This window comes from Quercus lobata, chromosome 7, assembly GCF_001633185.2.
Source record: "Quercus lobata isolate SW786 chromosome 7, ValleyOak3.0 Primary Assembly, whole genome shotgun sequence".
NCBI lineage: Eukaryota > Viridiplantae > Streptophyta > Magnoliopsida > Fagales > Fagaceae > Quercus > Quercus lobata.
The window spans coordinates 45,825,994-45,844,846 of NC_044910.1; the positions used below are offsets into that span (position 1 = coordinate 45,825,994).

The 18,853-nt window shown below is 33.4% G+C and overlaps 2 protein-coding genes across 5 annotated transcripts; one reads left to right on the forward strand and one right to left on the reverse strand.

The window, feature by feature from the left end:
- Nucleotides 1–433: 433 nt before the first annotated feature.
- Nucleotides 434–6,984, forward strand: LOC115952792 (protein MODIFIER OF SNC1 11). 4 transcript variants are annotated; one of them, XM_031070063.1, is made up of 6 exons: nt 434–1,007; nt 2,529–2,615; nt 2,741–2,869; nt 3,012–3,072; nt 3,163–3,227; nt 5,547–6,984. In XM_031070063.1, exons 1-5 carry the CDS (start codon nt 586–588, stop codon nt 3,199–3,201), a joined length of 738 nt encoding a protein of 245 aa, XP_030925923.1. In that variant the 5' UTR covers nt 434–585; the 3' UTR covers nt 3,202–3,227; nt 5,547–6,984. The 4 variants fall into 4 exon arrangements, with proteins under 4 accessions (XP_030925923.1, XP_030925925.1, XP_030925926.1 ...); XM_031070065.1 differs by having other exon boundaries at nt 3,163–3,222; XM_031070066.1 differs by having other exon boundaries at nt 3,166–3,227.
- A 2,840-nt stretch (nt 6,985–9,824) lies between these two features.
- On the reverse strand, nt 9,825–12,592 carry LOC115953937 (probable protein phosphatase 2C 38). Its single transcript, XM_031071769.1, has 4 exons — nt 11,765–12,592; nt 10,876–11,243; nt 10,195–10,431; nt 9,825–10,055 (listed from the first exon to the last, which is right to left on the reverse strand). The coding sequence occupies exons 1-4, from the start codon at nt 12,024–12,026 to the stop codon at nt 9,825–9,827; spliced, it is 1,098 nt and encodes a 365-aa protein (XP_030927629.1). The 5' UTR covers nt 12,027–12,592.
- Nucleotides 12,593–18,853: the final 6,261 nt, after the last annotated feature.

Genomic DNA, 18,853 nt, shown 5'->3' on the forward strand with positions numbered 1-18,853 from the left:
ACTTAAACAAATTTTTTCTTAAAAGTGAGAACCATATAATAGTATTAAAATTATTATCTGAAAATTAATTTTAATTTCAATTTTTTTAAAATTATTTTCATACTCATTTTGAAAATAAAAACAAAAATTTTCCTACCAAAGTCATCCTAATTTCTTGACGTGGATTTATTTGGAAAGAAACTCTCTTTACAAAAGTCCCCCTTGAAAAGATAAAGCACATTTATTTAAATTTAACTTTCACGGTTTCAAAAAAAATAATAATAATAATAAATAACTTTCACAAAAATCAAAGAAACAAGCACCATTAACGACGCTCCGTGTACATTGACATAATAAAGTTAAAACGGTGGAAAACAGTGTAACCCCGTGGCGAAATCCCGTCCTTTCGATTTCGATATAAAACAATCCCATCCGTTACTTTTTGAGTCGCCCTTTCACCTTCGCTTTATTCTTCTCTTAACAAAAACTCGCCTTTTCACAAAAAAAATATCTCAGACAACCACAACAACCCAAAACCCAGCCCATCTCTCTCTACTCGTCTCTCTCCCGCCGTAATTCTCACGCGATCTCCGATTCTCTCACACAATGGCCACCGATTCATCAGAGCAACTCAACCTCAACAACCCTACTACTACAACTACTGCTGCTGCAGAGGAAAACCCTAAAAAAACCCTAGACGACGACAGTACCACTACTACTGCTGTCCCTCCCACCACCACCACCGAACCAGATCACCTCGAAGAAGAAGAAGAAGAGGAAGAGCCAGCCGATGAGGCTACCGATCAGCCTTCTGTAACCACCGTCGATTCCGATGCGAAGTCCGGCGACGATTCGAAGAGCGCCGTAGCCGCCGCCTCCGCCCCGGCGGCGGCTGCCTCGCCTGTAGCAGGGGATGTTGTTGATGTGGATCCGGCTTCCAATATTCAGAAGAAGATCCGTCGTGCCGAGCGATTCGGAATTTCCTTGCAACTCACCGAGGAGGAGAAGCGTAATTCACGAAAGGAGAGGTATAAATACAGTCTTTTTCTATTTTATTGGTTATTTTTTTTTGTTGAATTGATGTTTAGTTTCTGTTTGTTTGCGAAGAAATTACTTTGATGTGAATTATTAAATGAGTTCCGATGTAGGTGAAGTAGGGTTTGTTAATGGTTTGTATGCTAGTTTTAGATTTTGGTGTTCTTTCATTATGCAATGCTCGAAAGGTTGAGTTATTTGTATAGCTTGTTTGAAATGTAGACATAGGCAGTTTGTGATTGCATTATAGATTTTTTTTGATTGGTGAATTTTTTTTTTTTTTTTTTAATTTTTTTTAAGAAAGACTACATCATGAAAAGTGAACAATGGGCACGAAGAAGCCTACAGTACCACACAGGAAAAATTATGTACAAAAAGACAATGACTCAATCGAAAGCGGAATTGATTTAAGATGTTTAGGAGTTTAGCACTAAATTAGGTTTCTTGATGATATGAGCCTTGTAGCTCAATTGACTACTCCTGATGTTTCCAATGGATACATCCAAGGATCAAATCCCTCCACCCCCAACTATTGAATTATCCTTATTGAATAAGGTTTGATGTTTTAAGGGTATAGGTAATGAAAAGGTGGAATCTTGAATTTGTTGATGGCCGTTTTGTACCCAAAAAAATGAATACAAAATAGAAATGAAATAAAGAGAGTAAAACACTATGCAATCACACCTAGGACATCCTAAGCAATCACAAGTAGGTAGGAGAAGACAATCACACCCTTAAAGCTTAAAATTATCTGCTGGAATTTTAGAACTTCTAAACCAAATAGGAAAAGGATTCAAAATACGAAGTAAGACTCATGAACCTTTAGTATAGCCAAGGACAGCCCATTTCAGAAATTTGGAAATGACTAAATTGCACCAATTCTAGTAGAATCCAATCAAAACTAATCCATCCAAAATCTCCTAAATTATTGCTTCAGCACTAGAACCAGCTTTCCCTCGTCTCTTATAAGTCTTTAAAGGGGACTACCTGTTATGTTACCATTAGGAATATGGCACTGTTAGAATACCAAAAGAATTCCTGTTAGGATACCAAGAGAAAAAGGTTTTAAAAAGAACAAAGAAAATGGGGATTTTATTGACAACTCAAGTGCAATATGGGGACATTGGTGTTTTTTTAGGGGCAAAATGAAATCAAACAAAATAAAATGATGATTGAATCAATAAGCTAATGGTATATCATGAGCATTCCATTTAACCAAGAGTAGGTTAGTCCAAAGAAACTCAAATGTGTTGTTTATGGTGTTAAGTAAGACTTTTTTTGAGCTTGATTTTCATTTTTGTAAAAGTTTTGGTCGGGGGGGGGGGAGTTTCCTTAAACCTCAAGGGATTTTGGTGTTATTCCATTTTTTTGGGCATTGTATGGTCATTTCTCAGTTACACATTCTGTGTAGTGCTAGCTTGGATTCTTTGCTCTTTTTTTTTTTTTTTTTTTTTTTTTTTTTTTTTTTTGTTTACTGTTGGAATTTAATCAAGGGTGTAATGTTCTTATTGTAGGTTTGGCACCGGTTCCACAGTGCCTGGGTCAGACTCAGAGGCATTTAAGAAGTCAGAGGATCTGAAGAGGAAGGCTAGAGCAGAGAGGTTTCCTTTCCTGTGGTTTTAATACTTTGTTTATATATATTGAAGTAAAATTTTCTAAAATCTTTAGTTGGTCTTTTGCTTTTTGCTAGGCAGATTCTTTATAAAAACTTTTTTTTCTTTCCCAGGTTTGGGATTCGTGATTCGCCTGTGGCTACTGATGAGGATGCGAAGAAGAAAGCTCGGCTTGCCAAATTTGCACCGGTTTCTAAAACAGATCCCTTGGAAGAAGAGAAAAGGAAGGCAAGGACGATCAGGTTTGTATCAAGACCAACTGTCAATTGTCATCCCTCATTTCCATTTATAGATCATTTACATGTTTCTGATAGTCTATAATTGAAGATTTGTTGTTGTATGTTTGCTTAAATTTCTTGTTGATTAAGTTTAATGTTTGCTTAGGTTTTCAAACCCTCCAAAAAATTCTTCATCACCTGTGAATGGCAAAGGAAATATGGAGTCGGTAAGGGCCTTTTAATTTATTTTTGCATTCCTTTTGGATAAGAGAGTATACAATTGTGCTTAGTTTTGATCTTCTTTTGTTGTGGATCAGAAGGCAGCTATTGCAGGCAAGGCTGGAGGAGGGGTTTGAATTGAAGCTCCCTTTTTAATAGTAAGGTATTTTTTGAGATGCAACTTCCTGTGGCTGTTTTGGTACTAATACATACATATATATATATATATAATTTTTATCATTTTTTTAATTTTATGCTGTAAGAAGTTACTTCTAGTATCTACACCTCCCCATTCCCCTCCCTTTGATCCCAAAAACAAAATCATAAAACAGATATGTCATCAAAGTTGTCAATATTGTTTTGTAAAGGTTAGTACAGCTAAATTTCGCAGATTGGTAGTAAGGCATGCATTGTTGTTCTGGATAGGGTAGCCATGAGAATATTATATTCAAAGAGGCAGCTGCAAATTTGAAATTATTGAAATACATCTCCATTTATACAAAATTGCTAATTTTAGAAAGGTAATGAAGTGTTGGTTACATCCCGTTGCTTAGTCAAATTTTCCTTGAGTGACAATGTTGATACTGGGGCTACTTGTGATATGTGCCCATGGATGCATGTCACGTTCTATTGGAGAGACCATGATTATGTGGCAATGACATGGTCTATCTAGCTGGAGCCAATACTAACTCATTCGAAAGGGGTAACAGCTAAAGCTTGCATCCTTATAGGGAAGTAGTTACTAGTTCCTTTAAATATAACAAGGTTGACAGCTTTTAATTACTACAAAGTTTGAAGTTAAGAGTCAAGATATAGGAATTATGTTTGCCTTGGTTTGTGAAGTGGGATGGAGCTCTAGTTTTTTGAGTTTGATGATCATCCCCTTGAGATTCAACTGTGGAGTTGGTTACTGGTGAATTACCACATAGTTTGCCACCAATGGGAGGCATTCAGCCTGTTATTGATTTAATACTAGGGGTAGCTACGCTACATGCCGGCTTATAGAACATCATCTCTACAATAAGCTTAAAAATAGCGACAACAGGTTGAGAAGTTGATTACCAAAGGTTGTAGTGTGCGAAAGAAAAAGCCCTTTTGTTGTTTCTGCATTGCTTACACCTATGAAGGATGGCTTGTGGAGGATGTAGGGCCATTAATAAGGTCACAATCAAGTACTGATTTTCAATTCCTTGGTTAGAAGATATTTTCTCAACAAGTTAGTTAGTCTAAAGGTGTTCTCCAAAATAGACTTTTGGAGTGGTTACCATTATATTAGAATGAGGAGAGCTGATGAATGGAAGACTACATTCAAGACATCGGATGGGCTTAACGGGTGGCTAGTAATGCCGTTTGGATTGTCTTAATGAGTAGATGGTAATTCCATTTGGATTGTTCAATTGACCAAGCACTTTCATGTGGGTTATGCCAGGGGTACTCAAACCTTTCATGAGGGTTTGTAGTTTTTTTTTTTTTAATGATGTATTGATGTATAGTCAAAGTAAGGAATAGCATTTGAGTCATTTGTGCGAAGTGTTAAAGGTTCTTCACAAGGAGAAAGTCTATGTAAACTTGATGAAGTGCACTTTCTAGTTATCTTTATCTGCATCCTTTTTTCCCCCACACATATGAATCTTTTTTATTTTTAAGCACTTGGTTTGTGTAAGTTGGGTTAGTATTGGACTAATAGGCTTTTGTAGCTTTGTTTTCAGTTAGGAAAAGGGGTCATTTGTTAATCATATTAATATTTTAATATTAAAATAAAAATTTTAAATTAACAGTAGTTGTGTTCTTTTACGACTGAAATAGAACTTTTTTACTAGCAAAATTTTTGTTTGGTATTTATGCACACACACACACACACACACACACACACACACATATATATATGCATGCATGTATGTATGGTGTAGCGAGAATCCTGAGATGTTACACCAAAGAAAGCTGGTATCGAAATATTTTGTTTCAATAGACAAACCATGACAAGTACCAAAATGGTATTTAACAACTTTGTATGTCACACTAACCTTTTTCTCAACACCCTCTTTCATCACTGTGATTCATCATCATTCATGTTTTTGCACAAGTGGTTAAATTGGTACTTATCTTTATCCAAGCTATCATGGGTAATATTCACAATTCTTACTTTTGAGTAATAATTTGAATTCCAATCTCATGTGTGGGTCACTTGGGCTCCCGCGTAGGTCACATTTGATCCCTATTAGTAAGTAATTGACGGAAATTGTTAGGAAATTCATTGATCTAGCGGTCAAATTGGCACATCATTAAAAGTTTGAGTTTGAAATTGTTTCAATTGAAAGTACAAGGTGATTTTTATTTTTTGTAAACATGGTCAACTTTTTTATTTTTTGTTTTTAATTGTGTTTACATGTTCTTATCAGCCAGTAATTTAGTTTCTTCCATATACCTTTTGTATTGCTGGTCTAATTAATTTTTTTTTTTTTAAATTTCTTTTTTCTGTCAGGTTTGGTGTTTTTTCATTTTTGTTGATTATCCTGTGGCTTCTTCGTCCATTCCTACTTTCCAACATGCGATTTCCCAGATGCAGAACTTTTTATTCTTAGACAGCTACCTTTTGCACTGAACAAGATTTTGGTATCATGAAGTTGTTCTCGTATTCTGAATGTGGTTTAGCAGTGGTTCACCTGGTGAGACCTAGAGTAATTTACGACTTCCTACATGGTGTTAGTTATCTCAGAGTCTATAAAGACTATCAGAAATTCAAAGTGACAAAGTAGCTGAAATTTAACACTTAGATTTTTCATTTGCCTAGTTTACCCTTAATTGAATTCACCCTTAGATTCATCTGATATCTGCTAATAGTCGCATATTCATGATCATGTGGAAGGGCAGCACTAAGTTGGTTTTGTGAGTTGTTCATCTGATCCAAGATTGGTAGTGTCAAAACTTGTTGTAGTGCTTTGCTATTAGTAGTTAATGGTTGTATGCTAGAACTAACTGAATTAGAATATGGGCCTTTTAAGAAAAGTAGTTAGGTAAATCTCTATTCTGGTTGACTTAAATCATAATTTAGGATAATTTTCATCTTTGCAGTTTTAGGTTAGGTGATTGACTTTTGATGGTAGGACTGATAGTACAGCATTCACAGCCTAGAACAACATGCACATTGCTTCTCTGATGTTAAGATTATGACTTTGGGAATGACAGCATACCTGGCATTTTTTAGGTGCATAATTTATTTGTTTTTTGAGCCAGATTTGAGTGTGTTCCCACCTGAAATAGGAAAAAAAATAAAGGAAAGATTTGTGTTAGCTCTGTACTATTCTGCATTAATTCTTCACTCCAAGTAAGAAAAAAGGGGGAAAAAAAAATCATCTCTCCAAGTAAGGTTTTGTCTTATGTCTTATGTCTTATTTGATGGCAGTGTGTCATGGCATGCTTTTGTCTACTACTAATCATGGATCAGATTTCATTAATTTATGCTTGTCACATCTTACTACTTAGTTTGGCTGATATTATCTTTGCAAATATCTGTGGGATCAGCCAAGATATGAAAGCATATGCTACTTAGTACTGTTGTCCAACATGATCATGAAACCATCTCAAGATTGGATGAATAAATTGGAAGGTATATCTGTCAGATGAGATGGTAATTTCTAATATTCTCTGTTTGTCATTTGAGATAAGTGCACTCTTTGTAGGTCCTCGTAAATTTTCATAGGTCTCACTGGGAGAATTGTTCAATCAGCAAGGTGGGTACTCTGATTGCTAGGTTTGTCATAGAGTTGTAATTTTTATAGATTTCTAATATGTAGCTTTGAATTATTGAAAATTTGCGAACTGTGCTGCTTCTGTAAGAGTTCTTGTTTGTTAGTAGGGATTAGATGGGAATGTATCTGTATACTTGAGGATATCAGGAAAATCATCTGTTTGTTGCCCCATTCGTTCTTTTTTGTGCTTTTGGTGATATATTGATTTTCTGTAGTGCATATTAGAAATGCTATTTTTACCAAAACTTATTGTAGCAGCAATGATGTTCCATTTGTGCCAGGGCACAAACTGGTTGGGTGTATCTGCACCCAACCAGATACACTTGTTCGGTTTAAGAGAGATTATTAGGGGTGTTGGCAAAATCACGACAGACGAGTTGTGAATGGTACAATGGAGTATTTTTGTGTAAATTTTTGTAAAATATAGAACGATTTCTAAATCCGTCTCTCCCTTTTTCATAAGTGGTTTACAATTTTCCGTGTAGAAAAACTTATTTTCATTCTTTTGCTTAAAAAAAAAAAATCATGACATGATGGATTGAAGATGAGTTTCTTCGACCGTCAATTCTTTTCCCAATCTACATTTATCACAACTCTGCCACTGCACTTTTTCCTCGACTCTGCTAAAATCTCAGCAGACATATTCAAGAATCAAGGTAAGAGGAGACTGGTGTGTGACACTACACTATGTAAAAACACTTTCTATATCCAGCCATAAAGGGATGCCATTTTTAAAGTAATTGATGTTAGATTCTAGTAACGGTGATGCGGGTTAATGACATTTAAACGGAGAATGAAAAATGAGCTTTAACAGTTAGCTTGAGCTAAAATTCAAAGACCCACATTGGATTAGTCATCCTTTAGTGAAAATAAGGTTTTGTTAAGGTACTTTTACCAAATTTAGATAACACTGTAGTCTAGGGAATTCTTTTTTTAGTTGTTTCTTTTGTTTTCATTCCCAGCAACCGAAATGTCTCTCCCTCTCAAACTTTGCTTCTTCACTAAACCCATTATCTCTCTCCCACTGGTAATGAAAAGGTTCGGATCATTTTTCTATCTCTGGTATTTGTAACGTAGATAACCCTATTCTGATCTCTCTCCTCTGCTTTTTTTTTTTTTTCTTTTTCTTTTTTTAATAATGAAAAATTTTGAATCACATCTAAAGTGGGTTTTGTTTCTTGTAAGGGCCGTGTTAGAGTTGGCCAATTTAATTTGTTCAGATGTGAAAGAAGAAAAAGTACGATGTATTCTATGGTTTCTATCTGCCCTGCTCCTGCGCTTTACTAAACCAGCTGCACAGCATTAGTTCTCCAGAAAGAGTGATGGGTACTCATACAACTTCGAGTTAAGCTCCTCAATAATTGTTTACAATCATCAATCGAGGGACCATGAATACAGTTGTAACTTGTAAGCGTCGGTGTTTGCATGAAATCCGCAACTAGAGCTTTCAATTCAATGGCTCACTTTCTTTGACCTTTTTAAGTATATTTTTAGATAAGCATTGCAACACTTAGGACTTCGTGATACTTCATAAACTCAGATTGCAAATAAATTCTATTTGTAATGACGATCTGATACATTCTCAGAGAACCAAGGAGGAAAATAATATCGAAACTGATATCTACACGTTTAACGTGCATGTCATTTCATCTTCATCTGCATTGAACGCATGCAGTCTTTGTTCAAGCGAACTTAGCGAAGGGTTGTCAAGTTCTCTTCCATTGCTCTGACCGGTCTTCGTTTATTGCTAGCCTGCTAGGCCTTAGCCCATACTGAAACCGAAGAACAATATGGCCGAGCTCAACTGTGTCATGTCATCAGCTTCTAAATCAATGATCATTATTAAAATAAAAAGTGAATCTTTTACAATAATACTTAAAAAGTCACTGAAAGTGAGTTTTGTAATTGTCATTAGATGATGGGTTCTCAAGATCATTTTAGTGAGCTCCAGTGTTGTTGTCGAATTATGGGCCCTTTGAGAAGACCTTCAACTTGCTATAACCTTTTTTTTTAAACTACAACCACTAGTGCTTTGGATTCAAGAACTAAAAATTCGGTATCATTAAGGATATAGCATTTTTTTTTCTTTTTTTATAGTGGTTGTGGATTTCATGCAAACTAAGTAACTGACACTTAAGTTGCATATACTACACTTGTCGAGAAGGGTTTTAATTCCCTTATATTCGTTTTTTTACATTCACTTTCATGTGTTAAAATGTGGACATTCTCGCATCAATTGTGAATATTGATGTAAAATAGTGGATGTAAATGAGTGTAAGAGGATATTTTCCTTTTCGAGCAGCTAATGCCCGATAAGTTTAGTGAAGCTTGGAGTAGAACATGTGAAAGACCTCATACTTTTCTTCTCCCCCATCTGAACTTATGTTGTTTTTTACAGTGGGATGAAACTACCATGTTGTACTCTAGAACTTACTGTTATTGCTATGGTTGTATCGACGTGTATCCTAATTCATTTCAAAATGTTAAATAATTTTTTTTAATAAAATAGCAAGTTGGTTGTTTCTGATGTCTGAGGAGAGAATAAGACTGCACAATACTTCATAAACTCATAGGTTACAAATACATTTTATTTAAAATGACAAACTGATACATCTTCAAAGAACCAAGGATGAAAATAATACGAAAACTTATATCTAAATGGTTAAGATGCATGTCATTTCATCTTAATCTGCATTGAAGACATGTAGGTAAAATTTTTGTACACACTGCATCAATTCTCCTAATATTCCAGCAAAGTAGGTGGGAATTCTCATAGCACACCAGAACTCCACTTCGGAAACCTCATGGTCTATGTGCCAGTAAGAGATTTCAGACCAACTGTTCTTCCCAACAAATCTTTTACCTATATGGGAAGGCTTGCTGCTATTTGAGTAGCCTAAAATAAAAAAGGATTATTTTGGCCAAAAACAATTAAAAGACTTTGCATTCTATTTTTTATCTAAAAATTGAAGCTGGTTGTCACAAATTTTCCTTGCAAGAGGTCCACTGGACTAGGAGTTGGCAGTGGCAGGGACCCCTCCACCTCCACTAATTGAAAGGGGAGAGCTGTGGAGTGGACTACCATGGATTGAATGAGGATCTATAAACACAACAATAACCGTGATATCATCATGAAAATGTCTCCGCACGCCTCTATCAATTGTTTTCAGGTCTGAGTACCTCATTTCTCTTTTCTTAGCTGCTTCTTGAAGTGCAGCTTTGACAAGCCTCCTGGCAATTCCCTGGATTGCAAAGCAAGGGAAAGGTCAATGAAAGTCATTGTTTTGAAACAACAATTTTTCACTAGCGATACTAGGACCAAAGGCTTTCATATATGATTATGACAGTAGTTAATTTGCAATATAGACAATGAAATCTTACATAACGTGGGTAATTAACAACAATGTTGACAGCCTCCTGGTTACTGAGATGCTCCCATAGACCATCAGAAGCAAATATGAGAAATTGATCATCAGGGTGCAGTTTGTGTACTGAAATCGATGGCTCTGAACTAAGGACCGGTTTGAGGAAAGGTTCGGGCAGCCTAAATCTAGGGAGGAGAGGCTCTGTGTTGAACTCTGCCTTCTTCAAATATGCATCACCAATGGATCTTGAAACCTGCAAACGAAATTAGAAGCTCTTTTAACAAAAGTAATTCATACTGTTTTTTAAGTCACCCGCATCTTCGATAATCTCAGTATGCACTTTCCTGTTGCAGTGTTGCTTATTACTTGCTCAATCATGACGAGTATAATTGCTCATGCAGTGCCAAAATATGGGTCTGAGATATAGTAAGTGTCACAAAGACCTGAGATACTATAAGCTTCTAAATGGAAACATTTTTTAAAAATTTTTTTTTTTAAAGGCTAGATGAATCAAAAAGCATTCATCGCATAAAAGCTAAAATTTGTGAAGATGGAACTCAAGCTAAAATTTATATAAGCGAAGGTAAAAACTAAAAAATGAAGCTTGGAGAATCATGAATCATGATTCATAAGTAACTGTCTGACAAAGGAAAAAGAAAATTCATTTAAAAAAAAATGAAAATCCCAAGACTAATACCTGTATGAGGCCTTTCACACGCCAAATTTTGTGCTTCAACACCACAATCTGTGAATCATGGGGATGCATTGACCGAAGTTCCTCCCTCACTGATTCCATATTTGCATTGTGCTCTGTGGATAGTTGAATAGCTGTGACTTCCCTAGTGCCTCTTTCTGCTCGGCCTAAAACCACCCGAGAATCTCCAACATTTGCAATATGTAAAAGTCCATTGCATATTATTCCCACCAAGCAACATGATCCAGCAGAAGCAATCTGTGGCTTACTAAGCCATTGCTTCTTAACAAGGGAGAGAAAGCTTTCTTCAGTTGCTGAGAAAGCCTTTTCGATGACATTTTCCGATATGCCCTGATGTTCAGTTGCATATCCTGCATCACAAGAGCAGAAAGTATATGACATCTAGCTCTATTTACAAAATCATTAAATGAAACAACCGGATTCCTGTTGGAACTAATTAAGAGTAGCAATTATTAGAGAGTGATAGGGAGTGCTATGCAAAGATGCATTGCATATCCAGAAGTTTAACTTTAAACCCACCATTCTTCATGCTGTTTTCAACTAAGAGTTAATCTTCATGGAATGAATGTAAAGGTTCACTTAAGGTAGCATAATTTTAAGAACGTGCATGAAACACATAATGGGGAATTTCTCCAAATATTATTTTTTTATTTACTGTTCTACCCTAGACCATAAGTATGTTTACTTTCTCTATCTTCTACTAGTAGTTGATTTCGCTAGCCGTTCAGGGATACTAACACGTCCAACTAGCCAGGTTTGTGCAAGGTTGCCAACTAATTATTAGTACATACAGAACCATTACTAAAAATTATTGAAACTAAGTCTTTAATGAAATTGAATGTATAGCCATGCATTAAAGATGATAACATACTTTTAAGATTGCAAAAAAGTTTGTCATTGACAAAACGTGAAGCCTCAGTTCCTCCATGTCCATCATACACCCCAACGAAGGTCCCCTGAGGACCTGAGTCTGTCCAACTCAATGGTCCAGACTCGAGTTGGCTTTGATCCTCCATCAAGCTATTGGCTTGAATTGTAGCCATTGAGAACTCCCCATGAACATGGTGCCCCAAATCCTTGTACCACAACAAACCATCACCCTCTACAGATGGTTTCCAACACGGCTTTACCATTCTCTCAACAACAACAAGAAGAAGAAGAAAGTCTTAGTATCAAAATTTTGAAGTTGGCTATACTCTCTCTCAACTCTCAAGCAACCACTTATTTAACACAGACACGTGTTTTATATTTATTATCCAAATGACCCAGCAATCAAAATACTTTCCAAACCCAACCTCAGCTCCAGTTTCTGCTTATGTTCTAAGCCTACATACCCTAACTCCTACATCATATAGTAGCAAACCAAGACACCACTAATATGAATAAATTTGAGATAAAACCAAAAGGGTATGGGCAAAATCAACTGAGAAGTGGGAACTGTCCCCTTCAGACAGGAAAGCAATGGTTTTTATGTGAGTTCAGAGAATATGGAGGTGTGCTGGTTCCGTGTACCTTGAACCTGGTTGAATGTGTTTGGTTGTTCTATATATGTGATGTTTCTGGAACAGACTTAGCTGTAAAAAGACAGAAAGATATGATATTGGCAGAGTTTAGACCATCATCAAAGTGATCAAAGGGAGCAATGGATAAGAGAAGGGATTGGAGTTTACCGACAGAAGATTTTAGATTGTTGTCAGATGAGATTTAAGATGACCAAATAAAGAGATTTAAACAACAAAGTCTGACATTGTTGTTGCTCATCTTTACTTTGTTTTTAAATGTTTATTTTGGTTTGTGAGGCCAAGTTAATTTCATGGGTTTTTTTTTGGAAAATCGATGGCTGAGGTTTTGAGTTCTATAAACTTTATAAGCTTTAACCCATCATATCATGAAATTTTTGCTCATCTCCAAATTTTTTTTTTTTTTTTGTCTGATTGCTTGTCTCCTACTTGATTTTCTATTTTTCAGGTTTTGAGGCATTTCTTTATCTTATTTTTTTGAATTATTTTGAAATACATTTACTATTGAGCATTAAAAAAAAGTTAAACAAACATACCTATATTTAAAAAATTGTATATAAATTAAAAGGTCAATTACACATAACACCTATGTGTTGTACCTTAAAACAAAGTAACAAATATGAAATTACCTTGTTTACCAAAAAAAAAAGAAAAAAAAAAGAAATTACCTTGTGATTTATTTTGTGACACTTAGTTGCGTTTTTATTTTATGAAGTATTTCCACTAACTTTAACAAAATTTGATGATGTGGCAAGTGCTAATATTACATATAGAAAAAGAATTAAAGACAAAGATCATTCTACCCCTAATTTTTGGCTCCTAGTCTCCTTCAATCCTCATATGGATTTGTGTATTTTTACAAGGCTTAAGCGTAGAAGAATCATTTTATTTAATTATTTCCCTATAGCTGTTATTTTTCTAATAGGTGTTTTTTTTATTATAAATAATTTGATAATTAGGAGAGGGAAAATTTGAACTCTAAATATCTCATTTGAAAACACTAAGAAATACTAATCAGATTTCATTAAAGTTAATGGAATGCCTAATAACAAACCACAAGGGAGGTAAATGCAGAATGCCTAGTATAAAGGAAATCACAAGTGAGGTAAATGTAAGACAAAAATGACAATTGATGCAAACTTTTTATTTTTTGAGAATCAGGTCAAATATTTTCATTAATCTTGTGCTAAATCAGTACTAACAAAGTGTTCAATGTGTGGTGGAACAACTTCCATCCAAACCAAATAGTGAGGAGAAGCAAGAACTCTTCTAGTAAGAGTATGAGATACAAAGTTAAATGGTGTATTTTGGATTTTCACCTCACAAATATTAAGATAATAATAGAAAATCATTAAAAATGAGAAAATCTCCTTTAAGATTTATTCATTACATATATCACAAAGAGTTACATAAAAAAGTAATTTTTTTCTCAAATACTTTTCAAATGCAAAGTTATGGTATTTTAAAACTAGGCCAAAATGTACTTTACATTCTCTAAGTTTGGGCCGCATCTAAATTTGGTCATTTAACTTTCAAAACTTATAATTTATCATTGACTATTGTAATGATGTTTGTGTTCCCCTTCTATCTTTGTCAATCACATTTTAGCCATTAATCCGCCAAAAAATAATACTGTATCATTTTTTCTATTTTTTGTTCACAACGATGTCATTTTTGGGTGGGTTAACAATAAATTTTCATTGTAAAATTGTCGAATTAAAAACAACCACAATTTTAAGAGTATAACAATAGTTTAGCCTTCAAAATCGTGACTTTTAGAAGTTAATTAAAAACATTTTATGGTGGATTGTGTCACTATTACACATCAAACAGTTGAAATAAGGAATCTTTAGTGGCACCTGTATATGGACATTGTGAAAAGATTTTAATACAATGCTCTTTTAATTGTAACTCGTTATCAAACTACACTGTTTTGTAGGGGAAGGTGGTTGAAATATATTTAGAATGATTACATTTTAGTTATCTTACACTCTCCTCTTCTCTACTTTCTCCTTATCTCTCTCAATCCAAATATAGGATTAAGCATGAGAACCAACAACATGTCAACCAAACCCTCAGTTTTCAATGTTTGGTAGCTAAGAAAAGCAAAAGGTACAAATCTCGATTCTTGAAGCAAATATTTGACGAATTATCTTTCCCATTTTCTTGTGCTATTTGTAATTGTAATAATGTTATTGTGGTTATAATGTACAGTCCCTCAGTTTTGCTTCTACATATGATCTTCCCATGCTTAATAATTTGAGATCGCTACAACTTAAAGTAAGATGTTGTGAATGGAATTATAACCAAACCTTTTGAACAAACTGGGATGCCACCCAAAATTCCTATGTCTAGCTACTTTATCTGTGTCATTCTTTCATTAGACACATAGATAAAGTAAGGACGGACCCAGGTGGGGGCCCAAGGTGGCCCGGGCCCCCTTGGGTCCAAATTTTTTTATATAATTATTATATATTTTAGTTTTTGTAGTCTAGTCCCCTTCCAAAACCTTAGGTCCCATTTCTCTTCATTCAGCTTATTTAACTTAACCCAAATAGCAACTATCCAACTAAAAAACTTAACAAAACAATAAAAACATTCACAATGGTGATTGTATTTTAGAAAAAAAAAAAAAAAAAAAAAAAACCTATTTTACCACCAAAGAACCAAAAAATCATGTGTCATTGGAGAAACTAAAGCTAAATTTTTTGCAACTACAGTAAACTGGTATAAATACCAATTGATTATAGCAAGTTGTTTAATGAGTTGTTTATATTATTAAAGCTAAAATTTTTGCAACTACAGTAAACTGGTATAAATACTAGTTGACTGTAGCAAGTAGTTTAATGAGTTGTTTATATTATTTTAAATGAAGTAATAAAAAAATAGAACATTTAATATTGGGTGTATTGTAAAGTGAGATAGTAAAATAAATAAAATAGTTTTTTGAGGTGCTAAAAACTAAAATTTTTAGCACCACCGCTGTGAATGCTCTAACTCAACAATAAAAAAATTCTAGCCATCCTAGTATTAAGGAAAAAACATTATTTTGTTTATTTATTTTTTTTATTTTTGTCTTTGTTAGTAGATGATTGCATCTTAATGTATTTAGAAATAACGATTTTTCGTATTTATAATTTTTTAATATTATATGGATGCCTATTTGAAGTTTTTTTATTTTATTTTATTTTTTTAAATTTTTATACTCCGATCCCCGCTGGTTTAAAATTCTAGGTCGGTTCCTAAGTTAAGGAAACTAATGAAATTTAATAGAGTGACTAATAATACTCTTTTTTTTTTTTTTTTTTTCCTTATGCTAATAAGAATACTATTTTTTAAACTTTAGGAATATTGCTTATTTGAAACTTTAGGAACTCAAAAGCATTTAGTAGGTAAATTTTAGATTAAAACGGTATATCTTATCCTAAAATTTTAGTTACATTGCCATAGGCCCATAGTAGACATTACAAACAGCAGTTATTGCCGATGGCCCATATTAAGCAACATAACTTTTTGTTTTGAGATTTTTTAAGTTTCAAAATAATTTCTGTCGGACCGTGTGCCTTACCGATCCATCCAACGACCAATTGGTGAAGGATGAGGGGGCGCAAATCTTTTATAGCATTCGATCGCAGACCAAGCCCATTGGTATTGGAGCGAAATGTGAAATCCCTCACAATCCCTCCCTCACAATGCGGCTCCAATGACTTGAACCTATGACCGGGTTCTGATACCACTTGTCAGACCGTGTGCCTTACCGATCCATCCAACGACCAATTGGTGAAGGATGAGGGGGCACAAATCTTTTATAACATTCGATCACAGACCAAGCCCATTGGTATTGGAGCGAATTGTGAAATCCCTCACAATTTCTACTAATCATCAATCAATCAATCAATATATTTATAAAAGCAAAGACCTCATACGAGAGAGCATGATGTTTTGCCATGTGGCGCACTCTATGAAGAGAATTGAGATACCCTTAACCCATATTAGAGATAAGAACAAATTTAAAAGTGGAGACTCTTTATTTTCTTTGGTTCAATGTTTCAAGACTAATTTTTGTTACATTTTGTATTCAATGTTTTAAGACTACTATTTATTTCATTTAGTTCAATGTGTCAAGACTTTCCATCTCTCACACACACAAAAAACTCTTTGCATTTTCATCATCCTTTTCACTTTTACTCCTTTATATACACATGTCCATAGCATTTCATATCATCCTATCTCAAACACACTTAGACAAAAAATGATGTCATTTAGTTTCAACCTTTCAATAACACCTACATAACTCCAACGTTGCAGTATCATTTGATTGTAACCCGTATGAGTAGGCTATGACCAAAGAAGGAGACTTGCATTTTTTATTCAGTGATGGTAGCTTACGATTTTGATGTTGAAGTCAGACATTGTAGATTTTGTGAAGATTATGATTCGCTTGGAGTCTTTGAGTGATTGAGATTTTGGTTTAGGAAAGTTATAAAAGTATTTTATTTTAGAACTAAAGAAAAAGAAAAAGAAAAAGAAACCTTCTAATTAATTATTTATGAAGTTAGCTTTTTTATTTTTTTATTTTTTAAATTTTGTGTTAGAATTCATAATTTGTAGGTTTCTTTGTATGTAGCCATCGTGGTAAAAACAAAAATCGATGGTGACTTAAAAGTATTTTTTGCTTTTTTTAAAAAGGATACAGAAGCCCAACTAAAGTCAATTGAATTTTGATAAATGAATGTGTTCTTAGCAAATTTCTTTTTGTTTAATCACGTTCTCTTTATGTTGATACTTGCAAATGATTTTCTTAATTCCATTGAGATAATTAATTGGGTGTTTATGATCAAGGTCTCCATATTTGATTGTGAGAATAGAGTGATTGAGAAAGTCTTTGGTAGGTTGCTTAAATTTATGTAATTTTAGGATATAAAAGTATTTTATATTTTAAATTCTTATTTGTAGATTTCAAAATCATTTAATTAGTTTGAAAAATAAAATATACTTTTAACGGTAAATATTCTAATATATTATAATCTTACAATGTTATACAATTTTTTAAAATAAATTATGAATTAAAAAAAAATCAAGTTTCAAAGTATTTAACAATATTGTGGGCAAATATAAATATTATACAACAAAAATTGTGGGCAAACATAAATATTATACAACAAAATAAGTATTAAGTATTATATGTAGATTTTAATATACATAAAAATGATTTCAAATGAAACTGTAAAGTCGTTCGCGCATCGTGTGGAATATCATCTAGTTATATATAAAAGAGCCAGTAGCTTTGGCTACAGTACATTTGGTTCATTCAACCTTTGCCTTTGGAACAAGCCAAAAATGTGAGTTTGGTGTGAAAGAAAAAGTTTTTACATTAAAAAAAATATTAATTATGTCCACAAAATTTTCATAATAAATTTTAAGTAATAAGTTATTATTTACTATTATTGGTGGGAATAATAATTTTAGTGGTGGATTCAAATTAGAATCATTAATAATTTACAATCGAAGATTTTTTGTAATAGTATTGTAGAAATATTGTAGACGTAACACTTAGTATTTTATACTATTACCGCAACGAAAAATAAAGGTATTGCAAAAAAAAAAAAAAAAAAAAAAAACTACATCCACAACATTTTAATAACAAATCTTAAGTGGTAAAATTGTTACTCTAATTTAAAACTACTAATGAAATTACTTTTTTGCCCACTAATAATAACCTGTAACAGCCTACTACTTATAATTTGTAATGAAAATGTTGTAGACATACCATTTCTCTTATGAAAAATGTTAAGACATCTTGTTGTTGTCACATTATTTTCACAACTGCTAAGATATCAATTCTTTACAAGTCAAAGTAAAATATAACAAAATTATAAAGGTATTATGAAAATGTTGTGTCATTCTTTGTGTTTCTAGAAAAAAAAATTTATTAGTCAATTTTTGTTAAGACAAAATTCACTATTTCACATATAATTTTCTTAGAATAATTTTTTGTATATATATATATATATATTTTCTCTGCTTAGGATTAAAATACTTTTCATCCTTTATGTTTGGGGTAATTCACAATTCCTTCTTAAACTTTAAAATCAAGCAATTTCCCCCTTAATATTTTGGAAATGAACAAATATGTCATATTGTTATTCTCTCAATTAAACTCTAAATTAAAGCTTATACTTCTTAAAATATTTCATTGTGTAATGTCTAAAATTCTCTTACTAAATTTTAACATCTCAAAAATTTTCTTCATGTATTTTGAGTTTTAGATGGTAGTAAAGTTTAGAAAGTTGGAATGATAATATAAAGTATTTTATTTCCTTGCCTTTTGTTATCTTTTTTTTTTTTCCCTTTTCTTGTCTAAAATGGGTGTTCATTAAAATCTAATTAAGCTAAAGAATGCACCTAGTCACCTAGACTCATGTAAAGTGATTGTTGAG

Bases quoted from the DNA above. Each gene is read 5' to 3' on its own strand.
- LOC115952792 (XM_031070063.1), top strand. From the start codon at position 586: ATGGCCACCGATTCATCAGAGCAACTCAACCTCAACAACCCTACTACT. The intron at 1,008-2,528 runs GTATAAATACAG...TTCTTATTGTAG, and splicing joins CGTAATTCACGAAAGGAGAG to GTTTGGCACCGGTTCCACAG. The intron at 3,073-3,162 runs GTAAGGGCCTTT...GTTGTGGATCAG, and splicing joins GCAAAGGAAATATGGAGTCG to AAGGCAGCTATTGCAGGCAA.
- LOC115953937 (XM_031071769.1), bottom strand. From the start codon at position 12,026: ATGGTAAAGCCGTGTTGGAAACCATCTGTAGAGGGTGATGGTTTGTTG. The intron at 10,432-10,875 runs GTATTAGTCTTG...TTTCGTTTGCAG, and splicing joins GTGTGAAAGGCCTCATACAG to GTTTCAAGATCCATTGGTGA. The intron at 10,056-10,194 runs GTAAGATTTCAT...TTTGCAATCCAG, and splicing joins TTGTTAATTACCCACGTTAT to GGAATTGCCAGGAGGCTTGT.